The sequence below is a fragment of the Phoca vitulina genome, unplaced genomic scaffold (assembly GCF_004348235.1).
Source record: "Phoca vitulina isolate PV1807 unplaced genomic scaffold, GSC_HSeal_1.0 scaffold20, whole genome shotgun sequence".
NCBI lineage: Eukaryota > Metazoa > Chordata > Mammalia > Carnivora > Phocidae > Phoca > Phoca vitulina.
The window spans coordinates 30,739,595-30,757,236 of record NW_022589723.1 but is presented as its reverse complement, the minus strand read 5'-3'; the positions used below and the strand labels follow the sequence as shown (position 1 = coordinate 30,757,236).

The following is a 17,642-nucleotide window of genomic DNA, read 5'->3' as shown; positions in this document are numbered from 1 at the left end:
ATGACAAAGAAAGTAAATAACCAGCGGGTGCGTGGCCACCCGCCCCCCCAACTCTTCCTCTCACCTGAAACAACAGACAACCCCAAGGGCATCACAATCCTGCTCAAACCCATTCCAGGCAGCACCACCAGCCAACAGATTTGCCATCCCAGCTCCGCACACCTGATCACAGCTTTCTACTAGGGTGGCAGCTCGGGTTCCTTGGGTGAAAAACTGTGTCTTGGATATCTTTGAGCTCCTCACGCGCAGCACGGGACGGGCCCATAGCGTGTGCTTGAAAAATGGCTGCAGGATGAATATCCCACCCTCTCTGTCCTTGAGCCGCCTGCCCTTCCAACATGCTGGAGTGAGTAGGCACAGGTCAGCTGCCAAAGAGCGCCCACCCCGGTCAGGAGCCCAGAGCTTGGACCTCCCCTGGGACCCAGTTACCGTACCTTGTCTTTCACACTGTGGTCACAGCCAGAGCCCACAAGGAAGTCCAGAGCATCCAGCTGCCCGTGTTCAGCAGCCCGATGGAACGCCGTCCTTCCCAGCTGACCGGGGAGGGGAAGAAAGTGACCCTTCGGTACTCTATAGGAGGCACACCCACACTGCCCACCTAGCCAACCACTCAGGGCTTGCAGGGGCCTCTCCTGCCCCAGTAACTCTCCCCTCCCCTCGTCCTACCACCTTACCTGGAAAGCCTAGACCCAACTTTCCAACAAGACCCACTGGGTGGGTTCCTCCCCCACTGAAATCCTTCTGTGGCTCCCTGCTGTCTACTGAATAAAGGACAGATTCCTGAGGCTTGAGGTTGGTGGAGATTTCCATGAGGGGCTCCCAACATGGCCCTGGCTCTCACTCCCAAAATTCCAGTCCATCTGAACTCACATGCAAAGGGCCTTTTTCACCTCTAAAGCTCTGACAATGCTCTTCTATTTACAAAATCTCCCTGCTTTCCAATCTTACCAACAAAATCCAGGTCATTCACTAAATGCCACCTCATCCAGGAAGCAGAAAGCAATAGCTCCCGTCTCTAACCTATCTAGTTAGTCCTCATCAGAACCTCTCTGAGGGAACTGACCATTTTCCTCCTATGTCCCGCTCATTTGTGCTCTAACACCCTTTCTAGACCAGCAGTTCCCTGAGGTGGGGTCCAGTCTGCACTACTCACAGCTCAAAGGATGCACTCAAGGAATGGGCAAGAGTGGCCCCAGGAGCCCCAAACCCAATGGGAAGGACAAGCAGCCTCGAGGCCACTCTCACCTTGTCAGCATGGTCCAGGGGCACATCCTCCAGGTCCTCCATTATGAACGCCAGCACCGGCACGTGGCCTTTTGGGCTGCACAGTGTAGTAAGGTCAGGCCGTCCTGGAAACGAGGTGGTAGACCAGGGTGGTCCCTACAGTCTATGAAGGGGGGCCCTTCTCACACCCTGGCTGTCTCCCAAACGGTGAGTGTTTGCAATCCAGAACACAGCTTTCCCACGGAAACAACACAGTATGTAAATGGGGATGGACCCCTGAGCCACCCACGGGTGCCCCCCTCAGCCTCAGAGGGGCTGGTGGGAGTCAGGATGCCAGAGTTCAAATCCCAGCTCCAGCATTGATCAGCAATGCAGTGTGGTCTTGACCAAGTTATGTGTACCTTCATGAGCCTCCATTTTCTCCTAGGTCAAACCAGGATAACCCCTGACTACCTCAGTTGGTGGCTGAGGGGGCATCACCTACAGGAAGTCTTTTTATACGCTGAAAAATAACTCAGGATGTAAGGTGAGGTTGTATAGCACTAACAGTCCCCAGAATACCCCTCACAGGACATTATTACAAGGTTACAACATCTGCTTGCCTTGATACGGCCCCAAATGAGAAACGAGGTGACTAAGTGCCCAGGATCTGTCTCTAGGAGGTCACCTCCTAACCTTCCAGGGAGGGCTGAGAGCTGATGGAATCTACAGAGATGAGGAGGTGTTAAAAAAGGAGAAAGTATACTCACAATGGAGTCACTTGTGCTAAGGCCCACCCACATCACCAAACCGAGACTTAATACCTAACCCAACTGCAACTTCAGCCTCTCCCAGATAAGTAATCTTAACCAGTCAGTCTGGAATTTCCTGGTCAACACTAGGGAGGAAATCCACCTGACAGACACCCCCACTGGCCCCCAAAGGAAGGTGATCTTGCCTAAAACAATCCACTCTTTGCTAGAATAACTTCTTTGCCCCACTGTCTTTTGCCTATAAAAGTCTTTCATTTTGTACAGCTCCCCAGAGCTCCTTTCTATTTGCTAGATGGGATGCTGCCCAATTCATGAATCATTGAATAAAGCCAATTAGATCTTTAAATTTACTCACTTGAATTTTGTTCTTTAACAAAGGGGAAGTGGCCAGGGTGGGAAGAGGCGTAGGCTGGAAGAAGGTCTCTTGGCCCCAGAAGCAATATTTAAGTGAGGGACGTTTGCAAATCCTATGTTTATAGCCCAGAGCTTCTACCAAGGCCTTGCATTATAGCTGGAGTGTTTGGAGTCCTGTTTTTCAAATAGATTGCAACCATCGATGGGTCATAAAAATCAATATATTGAATGATGTTGTACATCTTGACAGTAGTTTGGATTACACTGGAGTAAAATTTGTCAAATCTCAGTGAATATAAACTTAAGATTTTTGTATTTCATTTTAGGTAAAGAAATTGAATTCTAGTTAATATTATGCATGCTGAAGTATTTAGAGGGAAGTATAGTGATGTCTGTAATTTATTTTGAAATGCTTCCAAAATTTATAAAGAACTCTAAAAGCTCATTAATGAGCTATTAAACAACCCAATTAAAAAATCATTTGGACACAAGGAAGATATATGGATGGCAAATAAGCACATAAAAAGATACCTAACATCATTAGTCATTATTGAAATGCAAATTAAAACTACAAAGAGTTTCTAACAATAGAGTATGGAAAGGGGAAAAATGCTGACATTCCAGTGGAGAAACCTGGCCGACACCACTTTACCCACGTGATTAAGTGTGAAATTATGGTTTATAATAAGAAATATGTATTTGGTCTTCATCCTGTTTCTGTTAACAGAGCTCCTAAAACCCTTGGTATTTTCTAAGTGTACAGAGCGATTAAGGTGTCTATTGTTATGTTAATTTGGTGACAAGGGAAGCCCAAGGTAACCTGAAGATGGGGGCTGGTTGCCTGGGAAACCAACTCAATTAGAGGGTTAGAACTTTCGGTCCCACCCCCTGACCTCCAGGGAGGGGAGAGAGGCTGGAGGTTGAGTCAATCACCAATGACCAAGGATTTAATCTATCAAGTCTATGAAATGAAGCCTCCGTAAAAATGCAAAAGGACAGCATTGGGAGAACTAGCAGGTTGGTGAACAAGAATGCATCCACGTGCCGGGTCCCACGCTCCACAAGGACAAAAGTTCCTTTGTTGGGGACCTCACCCTATGTGTCTCTTCATCTGGCTATTGATTTGTGTCCTTTAATATCCTTTGGAATAAATTTGTGATCTAGTGAGTAAACTGGTTTCCTGAGTTCTGTGAGCCCCTCTAGCAAATTAACCAACCTTAAGGAGGAGGTCGTGGGAACCTCTGATTTATAGCCAGTCAGTCAGAAGCCCAGGTGATAGCATGGACTTGGGATTGGCTTCTGAAATGGGGGTGGTCTTGTGGGACTTAGCCCTTAACCAGTGGAATCTGATATCTCCAGGCAGATAGTGTTGGAATTGGGTTAAATTTGTGGGATACCCAGTCAGTGTCCATGGAGAATTGAACTAATTGCTTGTGATATGGAAAAAACACACATTGGTGTGTGTCTGAATTGGTGTCAGAACTGGATCAAGGTAACACACCGGTGACAGGCCATATTGGTATTGATAAAGTTAATTCTTATATTGAGACCTACAAAATAGAGGCTGCCCCAGTGACCTGGCCCAGGTCACAAATCTAATCCTACCTCTGGGACACCTGGCGGGCTCAGTCAGTTAAGCGTCTGCCTTCAGCTCAGGTCATGATCTCAGGGTCCTGGGATGGAGCCCTGCTTCGGGCTCCCTGCTCAGCTCAACTTCTCCCTCTCCCTCTGCTCCTCTCCCCTGCTCATGTTCTCTCTTTCTCTCAAATAAATACATATATATACATATATATATATGTGTGTGTGTGTATATATATATATACATATATGTATGTATAAACCTACCTCAGCCTGCACTTACAGGAAACCTAACAGACGCCAATGACAATGACAACCTAACATACACTCAGCCGTACTAACTCCCCCTACCCTAGAAAACAGGACCGGCTAGCCTTACAAGGAAATCCCCCTCCCTAGCAGCCAATCCTGCCATTTCTGTTGTTGCTTTGGGGGGCTCTACAAAATTTGCTCTTGCCCCAAATCCCTCCAGAAGAGTGCTCAACTACTTTGAAGGGCTGTAGTCCCTCAATCCAGGAAAGGTTTTCTTTTGAATAAAGGACATCAAACTCACTACTAAACTATTTGCATTTTGGGGGCTCCTGGCTGGCTCAGTTGGTAGAGCATGTGACTCTTGATCTTGGGGTCATGAGTTGGAGCCCCACGTTGGGCACAGAGTTTACTTACTTAATTAATTAAATTGTTTTTGTTTTGTCATTGCATAGTGTCCTATGCCCCCGGATAGGAGTCAGTGAAGGGCGCTGACCCCCAAAAAGGTAAGCCACCAGTGCAGAGAAGCCCAGCACTCTGACTCACTGGTGCTTCCTCCCTCATACCACAGAGCACCCCAATGAGCAGTGAGGGAGCGCCAGGCTCCCTAACGTGCCAGGCACTGAGCCAGATACTTTATAGACAGCACTGAGCTGCTCCCTCAGCTCAGAGGTGAGTACTAGCATCCCCATTTTCCAAGGTGAAAACTGAGGCTCAGGATGCTTAAGTAATTTGCCCAAGGTCCCAGGACCAGAACTTTGCTCCTTCCACCCCACTGCACGACAAGGGAAGCAGGGCCGAGGGGGAGGTGGGAGGAGGCCCCAGCCTCTGTCTCCTTAAATCTTCTAACCACTTTCTGAGGGTGTTACTTTGATTCCTCTTGTGTGAATAAGGAGGCTGCCCAGAGGGCTAGTGACTGTCCCAACATGACAGAGTGGTAAAGGGTCAGGGGCACCAAAAGAAAGAGGCTTTTAATGCTGACGGGAGAGGCACCCAGCACTTCTCCCGGCCCCAGTGGAAACAGCTAGCATCCCAACTTCACAGGGCTGAGTTCAGCTGGGGCTTCTGGAGGGTTCTCAGAAGGCAAGGCAAGCTGGGACGGCAGAGCCACGTGGGGAGTAAGACGGGGCAGAGCTGGGGGTAGATGGCAGAGGTGGGGGCACACCAGTGCAGCAGGACCAAGGAAACAGAGAGGGCAGGGGCTTGGGGAGCAAGGGGGCTGCCAGCTGAGGCCTTACCTTGTTCTCACAGTGGATCTTGGCCCCAGAGTTGACCAGGATCTGGAGGATCCGTAAGTGGCCGAACCAGGCAGACAGGAGAAGCGCGTTCATCCCAAACTGGGGGAGAGGACACGGGGAGGAGGGGAGGTGAATGTGAGCAGGTGTGGCTGTGCCACCTGGGCCCATGTCTGCACTGAAAATCATACAACCATAAAGGACCATAAGTGCCACCCAGGCCAGGGAGCACCAAGGTTAAGGAATGTCAAAACCATGGCATTTTTTTATTTTTTATTTTTTAAATTTTTAAAAAAATATTTTATTTATTGGGATGCCTGGGTGGCTCAGTCAGTTAAGCGTCTGCCTTCAGCTCAGGTCATGATCCTAGGGTCCTGGGATCAAGTCCCACATACGGCTCTTTGCTCAATGCAGAGCCTGCTTCTCCCTCTGCCCCCTCCCCCACCCCTACCCCTGCTTATGCACTCTTTCTCTGACAAATAAATAAACAGAATCTTAAAAAAAAAAAAAAGACATTTTTATTTATTTGAGAGAGAGCACGAGTGGGGGGGAGGGGCAGGGGCAGAGGAAGAAGCAGACTCCCCACTGAGCAGGGAGCTGGACACAGAGCTCAATCCCAGGACCCTGGGATCATGACGTGAGCCGAAGGCAGACGCTTCACAGGCTGAGCCACCCAAGAGCACCCCTCCAGGGCATTTTTTTTTTTTTAAATACAGGCTGAGACACTATTGCAAACTTTTGTTTTTGCTAAATAAAATTTAAAAAATAGGGGCGCCTGGGTGGCTCAGCCAGTTGAGCATCCAAGTCTTGATTTCTGCTCAGGTCATGATCTCATGGGTCATGAGACTGGCCCCACATCAGGCTCTGTGCTGGGCGTGGAGCCTGCTTGGGCTTCTCTCTCTCCCGCTCCCTCTGCCCCTCCCCCGCTGGTGCTGTCTATAAATAAATAAATAAATAAATAAATAAATAAATAAATATAAAACAGCTACCATCTATTCTCCCCATCACTTAATAAAGAAGAAACATTTTAACATAAAAAATTTGGGAGAAACTAATCACAGAATATGCTCTTTCCAAATACAGCTTCATGAAAAACATACTACATTGTTCTTATTTTCTGATTTGCTACGGCTGGTGAAGACCTCATCCTGGACTGGTGTTTGGGAGCCCACTGTTTGACTATCCTACAGGACAGCCACCAGGCAGATGGCTTAAGCCTACAGACACCTCACCCCTCACAAGACATACACTGCACTAACAACCACTGCTCACTGTTGGAAAGTCCCTCCTTCCTCTGCACTGAAATCTGCCTCCCTGTACCTTCCACCCCACCGGCGCTTTGCAGCAACTGAGAATATGTCTGGGCCCTTTTCCGATGATGGCCCAGCACCTATTTGCAAGATGCTCTTCCTCAACATCTGTGAAGTACTGCGGGATCAAGAGAGCCCCTTCACCGACCTGTGCCTTCATGGGGTTCTGCCTATGACCCCGCACTGGGTAGAATCTCAGTGACTGTGGCCTGGCTGGCTGAGGGAGAGAATGAACACACACAGGGCAGAGTCCATGGGGAGAAGCCCATAGAAGCCTGGGAATGAAAAGGGTCAAAGCTCAGGGCTGGGGGAGCCAGAGCCTCCTGCCAGTGGGAACCCCAGGGATATTTCTGCATCCTAGTTCCAAGAACTGTCCAGGACAGAGCCCTATGGCATATCTCTCGAGACCTTCCCCCAAACAGCAGGATCTCCCTCTCTTGTCTCCCCCCACCCTCCTATTAACTAAAGTAGGCATGCCCATCAGCTTTCTTATTTTTTTTTTTTTTTTTTTAAAGATTTTATTTATTTATTTGACAGAGAGAGACACAGCGAGAGAGGGAACACAAGCAGGGGGAGTGGGAGAGGGAGAAGCAGGCTTCCTGCGGAGCAGGGAGCCCGATGCGGGGCTCGATCCCAGGACCCTGGGATCACGACCTGAGCCGAAGGCAGACGCTCAACTGACTGAGCCACCCAGGCGCCCCTCAGCTTTCTTATTTTTCAAAATATATTACTATTTGCAAAGGAAACAGAAGATTTATAAAAGCACTGTCTCTTACTATCCTCCCTCATATCTTCTTTTCTCACCGATTCCCTCAAGGAAGAAATAACAGAGCACAGTGGTGATAGTGGGGGGTCTTTGTGGGCAAAGGCCTGTTGCATGAGGTTCCAGTATTTTATCAGGAAACTCAGGCTAAGGATCCCAGACATTCTCCTTCCAGAGTCACCTCGAAATGAGGCCTAAGCAAATGCAGAGAGATAGGGCGGGAGTGGGAAGGTAGGTGTTGCTGCCCCACGCCCAGCCCCAGCTTGTCATCAAGCTCCCCTTCATGCTGGGGCCTGGGAGCAGAGGGAGGCCAGGGCAAAGAATGGTATTTCCGTGAAAGGTATATCTCTGCAGGGAAGTTCGTAATTCTTTAAAATTTTGTAATTTAGGGCGCCTGGGTGGCTCAGTTGGTTGAGCGACTGCCTTCGGCTCAGGTCATGATCCTGGAGTCCCTGGATCGAGTCCCACATCGGGCTCCCTGCTCGGCGGGGAGTCTGCTTCTCCCTCTGACCCTCCCCCCTCTCATGTGCTCTCTCTCATTCTCTCTCTCTCAAATAAATAAATAAAATCTTAAAAAAAAATAAAATAAAATAAAATAAAATTTTTGTAATTTAGACTCTTAAATGTACCCCTGTCAAATGTCATTGGTAGACCCGGTTCTTTGCCAAACCTATAGAGATGGTTTTGTAGACCCTGTTATTCTTCAGTGCTCTCTCTCAGCAACGTGTTGCCTGCCAATTTGTTAAGTAAGACTGTTAGTCTTTTTTTTTTTAAAGATTTATCTATTTATTTGAGAGAGAGAGTACGCACGCAGGCAGAAAAGACAGAGGGAGAAAGAGTCCTAAGCTGACTCCCTGCTGAGCACAGCCCGCTGCGGGGTCCGACTCGGGGCGATCTCACCACCCTGAGATCAGACCTGAGCGGAAACCAAGAGTTGGTTGCTTAACTTACTGCGCCACCCAGGAGCCCCAGACTGTTAGCCTTCACCTCTCATGTCTCTGGTTAAAATGTTAGCGAGGGCAGAGCCTTGTGTCATATCATGAGAGACCTACCTCCTGATGATTTTATTAATAAGTCCTTTATCAATCCATCCAATTATCTGTTCTACAGCCCATATCTCTCCCTGTTCATATGGTATCATGAGGGACTGAAAAGGCTCTCTGAGAACTAAAATAACTCTTGAAAATGGAGAGATTTTACGGCTGTACAAGGGAAAACTGGGATCAGTGCAGTGGCACTGGCCCCTGAAGATGGATTCCCTGTCCACCCTGCACCCTGTGTTTGCATGTCAGGGCCACCTCCACAAGGACAGCGGACTCAGACCCAGAGAGAGCTCTGGGGCTCCTCCCCCGCCCTGGGACAGACAGACAGACAGACATGCACACAGGCACAGGGCGCCTGTATGAGCGGCCCCATACCGCATCCTCATCGTCCACAGCAACCTCGTGCTCCAGGAGCAGCCGTAGAGCTGGCTCGTGCCCGGCGCCTGCAGCCCAGTGCAGGGCCACCCTGCCCACCTGCCGGGAGGGAGAGAAGGGCTTGGGGCGCCAGCTGCCTGCCTGGCCCACCTCCCCTCACCCCCTCCCCATCACCCCAGCCGCAGGACAGCTGGTCTGGTGGTGACAAGCAGGCGGGACCCGAGCCCCACTCAGGCCCCCTCCTCCTCCTCCACAAGGCAGCAGCTGAAACGAACGTAGTCAAACACCATGACTAGACCCATCTGTCCCCCACCTAAAACTTCACAGCTTCCCACTGCTCTTGGGACAAACTCCTCACCCTGGGCCCTGCCCACCAAGCCTCAGAAATGCCAGACTACTCCCCCTCGCCCTGTCTTTGTTCCTGCTGGACAGCCACCTGTCAGAGGAATACTGTCCTAGTCCTTGAGGGCCCCTGACTGCCTGGGTTCTGTCCCCTCCTTCCTTCAGAACGGGCTGAAGGGGCCGATCCCTCACCCCCTTGTCGGACCACCCTGGAAGTTCATCATGGTCTTTGGCCTCCACACATCTGAGCAGGCCTGGGGGAATCCTGCCTCCTCTGACCCATGAACCATAGTTTTTAGCTTCCCAGGGGACAACGAAAGGGAACCCTAATTTTCTGTGTGGTCTTTCTTCCTTGGAGTTTCTGCCCCTACTGTCCCCTCTGCCTGTCTTCACCTGACAAAAATGCCACTTCCTCGAGAAGCCTTCCCTGACTGCTTCAGGGAGGACGGGCCCCCTCTGACCTCCACATGCTCTCAGCTTATCACAGTGGGAAATGAACTGTTTGTGAGACACTCTGTTTGTCTTCTCCCTAACCAGACAATCAGCTCCAGAGCGTAGGGACCATATCTGCCATGGACTCTGCTCTGTCCCCAGCACCTAGCACAGTGCTGGCAAAGGGGAAGCCCCTTAGAAATACTGAATGAATGAATGAATGAATGAGATGAGTAAATGACAGAATCTGGCATTAGTATCCTACTATATCCTTTAAGTCCCTGCTTCCTTGCAAGTGTTTGTCCAGTGGAGACTGAGGCTTCAGTTATGAATAAAATGCTGTGTGACCTAAGGTGACTTGCTATCCCCATCTGTGCCTATCTTGATCTATAAATAGGATCGACACTTCCTGCCTCCCTCACCTCTCCAGGGGTGAGTGAGGGCCAGCAGGAAGCAGGTGGAGGAGTGCAAACCAAGCTGCACCAGACACACCTGAGAATTCCTGTTACTATCACTGAGCCCCAGACAGGCTCGGAAGACGCAAGTCACAGACCTGTCATGTCATCCCAGACAGAGCAGCCTCTGCAACAGTCAGGAATCCTACATCCAACCCCTTCAGCCTCCACTGACCTCCCACCCAGGCTGGCATCTCCTCTAAGACAAGCCTGGCAGCCAGAAGCCCCAAGGTAGAGAGAAGCTACCCTGCATGGTACCCAGGCCTATCGCCAGTGTCCCCCATCAGAGGGAATGGCTTTTCTCTCTGTCTCCTCCAGCAGGGCTATGGACCACCCCATCTGTGGCTTTTTTTGAGGCCTGATCGATGAGCTAGGTCTGCCTCCCTGCCTGGTCTTTGAGTCCCCGGGGACTTGCCTAGGCCCACAACAGTTTTACACACTCAGTGGGCAATCAGAAAACTAAGCTAAATTGCTTCCTCATGCATGCTCAGCCTCTCTTGTTCTGGCCTCTCATGGTCTCCAACCCCTGGACTTCTGACCACAAGCACCACTCCGTCTTTGTCCCTCCAGGCTTCTGTTTCTCTCTGTCCATCTGTCAGCCTCTGACTCCTGGCCTTCGACCCCCTACCCTCCTGACTCTAACCTTTGTTCCTTGGGTGTGCCTTTCAGATGGGTGACAGGAGTGAAGAGTATGAGCTCTCAAATTGCCCAAGCCTGGCTGGGAATTCCAACCCTGACCTCAGACAAGACCACAGAGACCTTGAGACAACGTGGACAATCTAAGCCTCCCCCAAGTGAACACATGCAAATGCTCCTGCCCTGGGCTCCATGAACTGTCCCTCCCATGTGTGGGTGTCACCGTGGCAGGCACCATCCCTATCCAAGCCTGCAAGCCTCCCGATTTGGAAGAGCCCCTTGACGAACGTGGTTTCTGGCCCTGACGTTGACTCTCTTCTCGATCAGTTCCTTCATCCTCCCGATGTTGTTCCGTTGGGCGGCCTCATGGAGCTGCCTCTCCAGAGGAAGCACTAAGGGCAGAAAAGGGGATGCTGGATGAGGGGGAGGGCCCTCACACTGCATGAAGAGGAGAGGTGAACAGCTCCTCCCTGCCCTGAATGTCTCCCAGGAAGGGACTCTTCCAGCTCGGACTGGTGGTGGGGATGCCTCTCCTCCCTTTGGAGGTTGGGAACTTCCCCAGACAAGCTGCTTTTCTTCACTAACTCACCACTAGTCCACACGACCAGGCCTTAGCAAAACCCTAAAGATGGGACAGCATGGGCAAGACTGTCCACGGGAGCCAGGTGTGTGCCCATCACGGCCCTCAGAGGTCCCCCATCATCCAGTTTTTCATGACCCCAAGAGCAGCTCTTGAGGAAGGGATGGAATTCATTCCCACTGGAGTTGATAACTACCCTTCCCATGGCTTTGTCCAGTGAAGAAGGCAGCCAGGAGTTACTGAGCCACCTAATTCATGAGGCTCAGCCAAGGCCAGAGGCACATTCACCTGGCTTCTTTGTCCTTGTCCCTCCATCTCTTCTCCCTTCAACCCCAATCCTAACCAGCTGTCACCTCCCAGCTGTGGGGCCCACCCTGATTTTCCTTCTCTCAGGGCTCCTCTTGCCTCAACACTGCATCATTATCTCAGACTAGAGGGAGCTCTGAGGCCTGCCAGGAGGACCCAGGCCCGGTGACGTGGTCCAGGGCTCATCTCACCACACCCCCACGCTGCTGTCATCCTGACTGCACTTGGCTTGTGAGGATGTCTGGTGTCCTTGGCTGAACTGCAAGCTCCCTGGGGGCCCTGGCTACACCTGACCTTTGTTGATTCACCCACAGCTCACAGCAGGCCCAAAGCTGGACCTAGGGAGGGATCCATAAAACTCTGCTTCCATGAGTGACACATATCAGACTAATAGATACCCATCCCTCCCCCAGAAAGGTTTAGACACACTAGCACAAGGCACGAGTATTTGCTGGCCCTTTGCATGGTCATTACAGGGCAGATAATCTGTGGTCTAATTGCTGCCAAACCCACATCCTGTGTGTTTGGTCCAATGTGAATGTCCAGATCCAGCCCCTTTGTATATCCAGGGACAGGTGGCCAGTGTTTGGGCAGGGAACGCTAGGATGAGTTCAGGTGACAGACAGGCCTGCCATCCGTTTACTTTCCAGATATAGAAGAGGGTCCTGGGCTTTCCAGGGCCTTATAGATACAACCTAGGGACCTCGGAGCTGCTGCCCCAGGGCAATCACATGGCCCTGGGTTCAACTCTGGCGAGTCACTTCCAGGACTCCAGGCCACGTGACTTAATTATCCTGTGCTTCAGTTCCCTCATCTGCAAAATGGGGAACGTGAGCCGCCCTGTAGGGTTACAGTAATGATTAGATATAAGATATGAAAAGCCCCTAGCATGGTATCTAGCAAATAGTGCCAGCAGCATCATCACTATTATTCCTATAAGGCAAAGGGTAATAAATTCTGGTGCCCCTCCAGGTGGGGCCTCCTTCACTCAGGGCCCTCTAAGCCCGTGAAATCCCAACCAAGGACAGCACCCTCCCTATCCACCTCCTTGCATTGTTTTTCTCCATAGCACCCCTCACCACAGACATATGCTATACTTACATATTTATTAGGTTCATTGTTCTGCTTCCCCCCTTAGAAGCCCATGACAGGGGAGATTTTTGTCTGATTTGTTAACTGCTGTATCCCCAAATTCAGGCCCTGGCACACATTTGTTGAATGAACAAGTGATATACAAATCATTAAATCTCTTCAGGGGCCTTTGAACTATAAGATGCTGTCCCAATTAAGACTCATTAGTCCCCTGGAAAATCAAACCACAAGCTCAGGCAAATGGCAGGAAAGAGGCGCTGAGGGGGAGGCAGCTTCAGGTCAATATTGCACAGGGGGAGGGGGAAACACCACCTTCCAAGTGCAGTCTCCACTGCTAGTTCCACCCTTTCCAATCTCCAAAGGGGGTGCCTTTCCTATAGGTGAGGAGAGGGCTCTTCTGGAAGAACCCCTCTCGGATCTCAAACATCTCCAGGAACCACTGAGTCCCAAGCTTTTGTTTCCTTAACCTCTTGGCTGAACGACACCAAGATCCAGGCTCAGGAAAAAGAGCTGGCACTTCAGGTGAGCTTAGAGAAGCTGGGGTTCTGGTACCCACTCTGCCACTTTCTAGCAGCAGGATCCCGGGCTAGCCATGTACCCCTTGGAGGCCTCAGTTTCTTCGGTTCTAAAAAGCAGGAGGGTGAAGAAAGTTATCTGTAGCGATCCCTTCCAGCTCTGACTCCCTTTCTCTTAGCTGAAGCCTAGAAGTGGCCTGGTTTGTGTGGGCAAACAGGCACCAGTGTGAGTGGGAGCAAGCAGACCCTGCAAGGCACAGTGAAATCAAGCCCAATGTCATCTCTTCCATCCACCTCAACCCATGCATCCTCTTTCTGTCCACAAATACACACTGTACCCTACCTAGCCTTGGAGACCTTCCCCATGCCGCCTCCTCTGCCCAGAATTCCCTCCCACACACCCCAATGCTCCATTGCTGCACATTCTTTAAGGGCCAGCTCAAGAGATCCTCTGACCCAGGCAGAACCCTGCACCCTTTGAAACAGCACCCTTTGAAACAGCCCCTCACCGCCCCCCACTCATCCCAGTGAGGGCACTGGCACAATCCTTCTCTCCCCTCTCCCAGGGAGTGCAGCGAAAGCCTATCAGGTTGGCTGATGCCCACACGAGGCCCTGGCCCTGAGCACACTCCATGAGGAATGCTCGGCCGTGCGCTCATCCCACCTGCGGCACACCACAGTTCCTCTCCTCTGGGTTTCAGTTTCCCCATCCGGTATAGTCTTCCTTCCCCACCCAACCTCAACATTCTGGGAGAGCAGGGGCCTTTGGCATTTCTACCACTTAAAGGCGTGTGACCTTGGGTAACTTATTTAACCATCCTGTGCCTCAGCTTTCTCTTCTGCAAAATGGCGATAACAATAGATCCTACCCACAGGGCGTCTGTGAAGATCAACTAACATTCCTGTCCTGGCTCGGCCTGGCACACAAATTAAGTACCCAAGACAGGATCGCATAACCCTCTTACTCGCATCAACATCTAGCTAATGTCTCCGCGGCGGCAGCTCCCTGCTTCCCGGACCCGTGGCGCCGCCGAGTCACGGAAGCGCGCCCAAAGTCCCCCCCTGGCCCGGCGCGCGTTCCTCTGGACGCCACAAAGAAGCCCACGACCGAGGTGGCCGCGCGGACAGCGCCAGTCGCAGGCTTGCTCGCCCCGGCAGGAGTGCGGGAATCCTCGGGGCTCTGCCCACGCCCGCCCCCAGGCCCCGCGGCGCGGCGGACTCACGGCAGTCAGTCTCCCACGCCAGGGGCTCCTCCAGGCCGCCGCTCCGCAGCCCGGGGACGCGCTTCTGTCCGCCTGGGCGCGGCGCCGCGAACCGAGGGGAGGGGGCGCTGAGCCGGGGTCTGGGCGCGGGGGCTACCGGGAGCGCCGGGGTGCGCGCGGCAGCCGCTGCTCCAGACCCTTCGGTCCCGCCTGGGCCCTGGAGCGCGATGTGGGCGCAGCTGCTGCAGCCTCCCCGCAGTCCCCGACCAGGCTGCAGGTGCCTGCCCACGGCTCCGCGCCTTTCACCCCCGAGACCGGCGGGTCGGGTCGGGGCCACTCCGGGCTCTGCAGGTCCCCGTGGGCGTGTCTCCCCCAGGAGCTGTCCCAGCCTCCTCGGCCCGTGACCTTCGTGTAAGGCCTCCCGCAGGCTCCACCCTCGGGACTCCGGAGCCTGCTCAGCTGCCCCCAGACGCCTAAAGTCAGACTCCAAAGCCTTGGGCAGGCATTTAAGGAACAGACACCCCAGCAAGCCTGTAAGCATATGAAGAGATGGTGAGAATTATTCATGATCAGAAAAATACAAGTTAAAATGACGATGAGATATCACACCAATTGGACTGGCAAAATTATAAAGATAGACAATGCCAAATCTTGGCGGCGAATGCGGAGCCGTCACAGCCAGGTGGATTGCTGGTGGGAGTAGCTTGGGGCAGCCATTCTGGAAAACAGTCTGGTAGTAATGAGGGAAACTGAACGCAGCGAACTTCGAACTTAGAGTGCAGCTCTTTCCCCTCCAGTCTCAGAAAAGGACATGTAAAAGGGTGTTCCTTGCTGCCTTGTTGTTTCATGGTTGCTGGGAGTTGGAGGTGACTTGAGCCTTGGGGGAGTGGATGGGTAAAATGTGGGACTATGCAACTAGAGAAACGAGGAACCAGGATGCGGCTTGGGGATTGGGTGGGGGCTAGGGGAGCAGGCCCTGAAAGAATTCACCCAAGGCAGAACAAAAGAGAGAGAACTTTATTGGATACACTGCAAGGACAACAAAGGCGAGACTGCCACAAGATGGTGGCAAGGGACCAGAGTTATAGGGTGGAGTGAGGAGGTATGGGAACATATGGAATTTTCCCTTTTTTGGTAACTGTGCCTGGTTTAAAGTAGCCCATTGGTGCATTAGGGCTATTTGGAGGTGGGTCACTTAATGAGCCTGTTTGTATTCAGCTTGGTGGTCACTAGGGGCCCTTTTGCCTTGCTCAAGGTTCCATTGCCCAAGCCTGTTACCTAAAAGCAACCTCTACAACCAGGTGTATTCACAACAAGGATTCAAACGCCCAGTGCTGAGCTGAAAAAGTACAACAACCCAGTGAGATCTATAACACAACATCAATAAATGCATGCACACAGGACAACAGAGATTGCAAAGACACAAACAAAAAGATACACATTAAACATATCAGGGGCGCCTGGATGCCTTAGTCATTAAGCGTCTGCCTTTAGCTCAGGTCATGATCCCAGGATTCTGGGATGGAGCCCCGCATCGGGCTCCCTGCTCAGCGGGGAGCCTGCTTCTCCCTCTCACACTCCCCCTGCTTGTGTTCCTTCTCTCGCTGTCTCTCTCTGTCAAATACATACATTAAAAAAATAAATAAATAATTTAAAAAAAGATTAAAAAAACCATATCAGAATGGGTTGCACTTCAGACCCCTGGGGGCTGTCCATGTCTTCTCTTCTTTGCCTTTAGATTTAAGGATAGTGGAGTCCCAGGCATCTCTACCCCCAAGACAAGGAGCTATTACTAGTTCTCTGGGATCAGAGAAGGAAGAATATTTTTCAGTCATTAGCGTAAGTTCAAGAAGACTTCCTTCCCTGGAAGAGGAAGTATTTGGGAAGGCCTTTGAAAAAAATAACATAATGATAATAGCTAACACTTAATGAGCCTCAAGCTAAGCACTTTGTGGGGATTATCTCATTTTGTCCCCCAAACCACCCTACATGAAATGGGCATGACCATTTTATGGAGGACGAATTGAAGCACAAGAGGGTAAATAACTCTCCCTACCTCACATGGGTAAGTGGTGGAGCCAGGGTTCTAACCCAGGTGGTCTGATTCAAGAGCCAGAGCATAAGCATTTGGCAGGTGGAGGGGACTCTGCTGGAGTCAAAGCCACAGACAGCAGGCAGTGTCCCTGCCTAAGCCCTGCACCCGGATGGATGCAGAGGTGCCGGGGAGCAGTTGGCTGGCATAACTGCCCACCTGCCACCCAAGATAGCCATAGCCCTGGGCCAGCAGAACGAAGTGGCTGCTACTTCGCCTCTCAGTTAGGATGCTCACATCTTGGGATACACAGTGGAGAATGAAGGGGCACAGGAAACCATAATCAGGACTTTAGTTTTTACACGATGACTGGGAGGCAGTAGAAAAATTGCATTTTTATTAAAACAACCGTGGTTCAATGAACAAGGGAGTAAGATGCAAAATCCAGTGGGCCACTTTGGACAAGGCCCCAGAGGCTTGGGTGTGCACACTGCTTTATCTTGGGGGATATTTGGAGGGAGATATTTGGGGGGACCAAACCCTGGCTCTGCCTTTTTCCTGTCCCTGATGGTATGCAGAGCCCATTTTCACCCTGCTTCTCTAGCCCTCAACCTCAAACCCTTCCCCCCCAACTCACTCACTTGCTCACTCACTCTGAAGATCCCCAGGTCATTCTCAAAGAAGACAGTACTCAGTTCCACACACACATGCTGCCTCCATCCCTTTAGCATTAGAGACTGTGGGGTAGGGGGACAGAAGAGGTAAATCAGAGACCATCACAGTTGACAGGGATGGAGAGAGAGCCTGAGAGCACAGTGCTGGGGCTTGGGGTAGGGCATGTGGGGTGGTTCCAGGACCTGTATGAGTGTGTGTGACAGAGGGACGTGATTGACCTTAACACCCACTAGAAACAATGAGGAAATATCAAAGTGATGGAAAACTTGGTTTGACTGTGGAAAAATAATGTCAATTATACTCATTTATGAGCTCTACATATCGTTTTAGCCTATTAATTTTGTAGCTTAGTAATGATGCACATCATTTCAAATGTCTTTTTTTTTTTTTTCAATCCTCATGTAGCTGGGGCCCAAGGGTGCAAGAGCACTTGGCTCCAGAAGTCCCAAGCCGACCAGGTTCGGCCCCTGGCTACTGACAAAATCCAGAGGC

General features: G+C 51.2%; 1 protein-coding gene across 1 annotated transcript in view; it reads right to left on the bottom strand.

The window, feature by feature from the left end:
- Nucleotides 1-14,984, bottom strand: part of ANKDD1A (ankyrin repeat and death domain containing 1A) — a 41,840-nt gene extending 26,856 nt beyond the window's left edge. Inside the window, 7 exon segments of the mRNA XM_032417592.1 lie at nucleotides 435-533; nucleotides 1,246-1,319; nucleotides 1,322-1,349; nucleotides 5,396-5,494; nucleotides 8,884-8,982; nucleotides 11,037-11,140; nucleotides 14,465-14,984. Of these exon segments, the coding sequence (XP_032273483.1) occupies nucleotides 435-533; nucleotides 1,246-1,319; nucleotides 1,322-1,349; nucleotides 5,396-5,494; nucleotides 8,884-8,982; nucleotides 11,037-11,140; nucleotides 14,465-14,984 (1,023 nt within the window).
- Nucleotides 14,985-17,642: the final 2,658 nt, after the last annotated feature.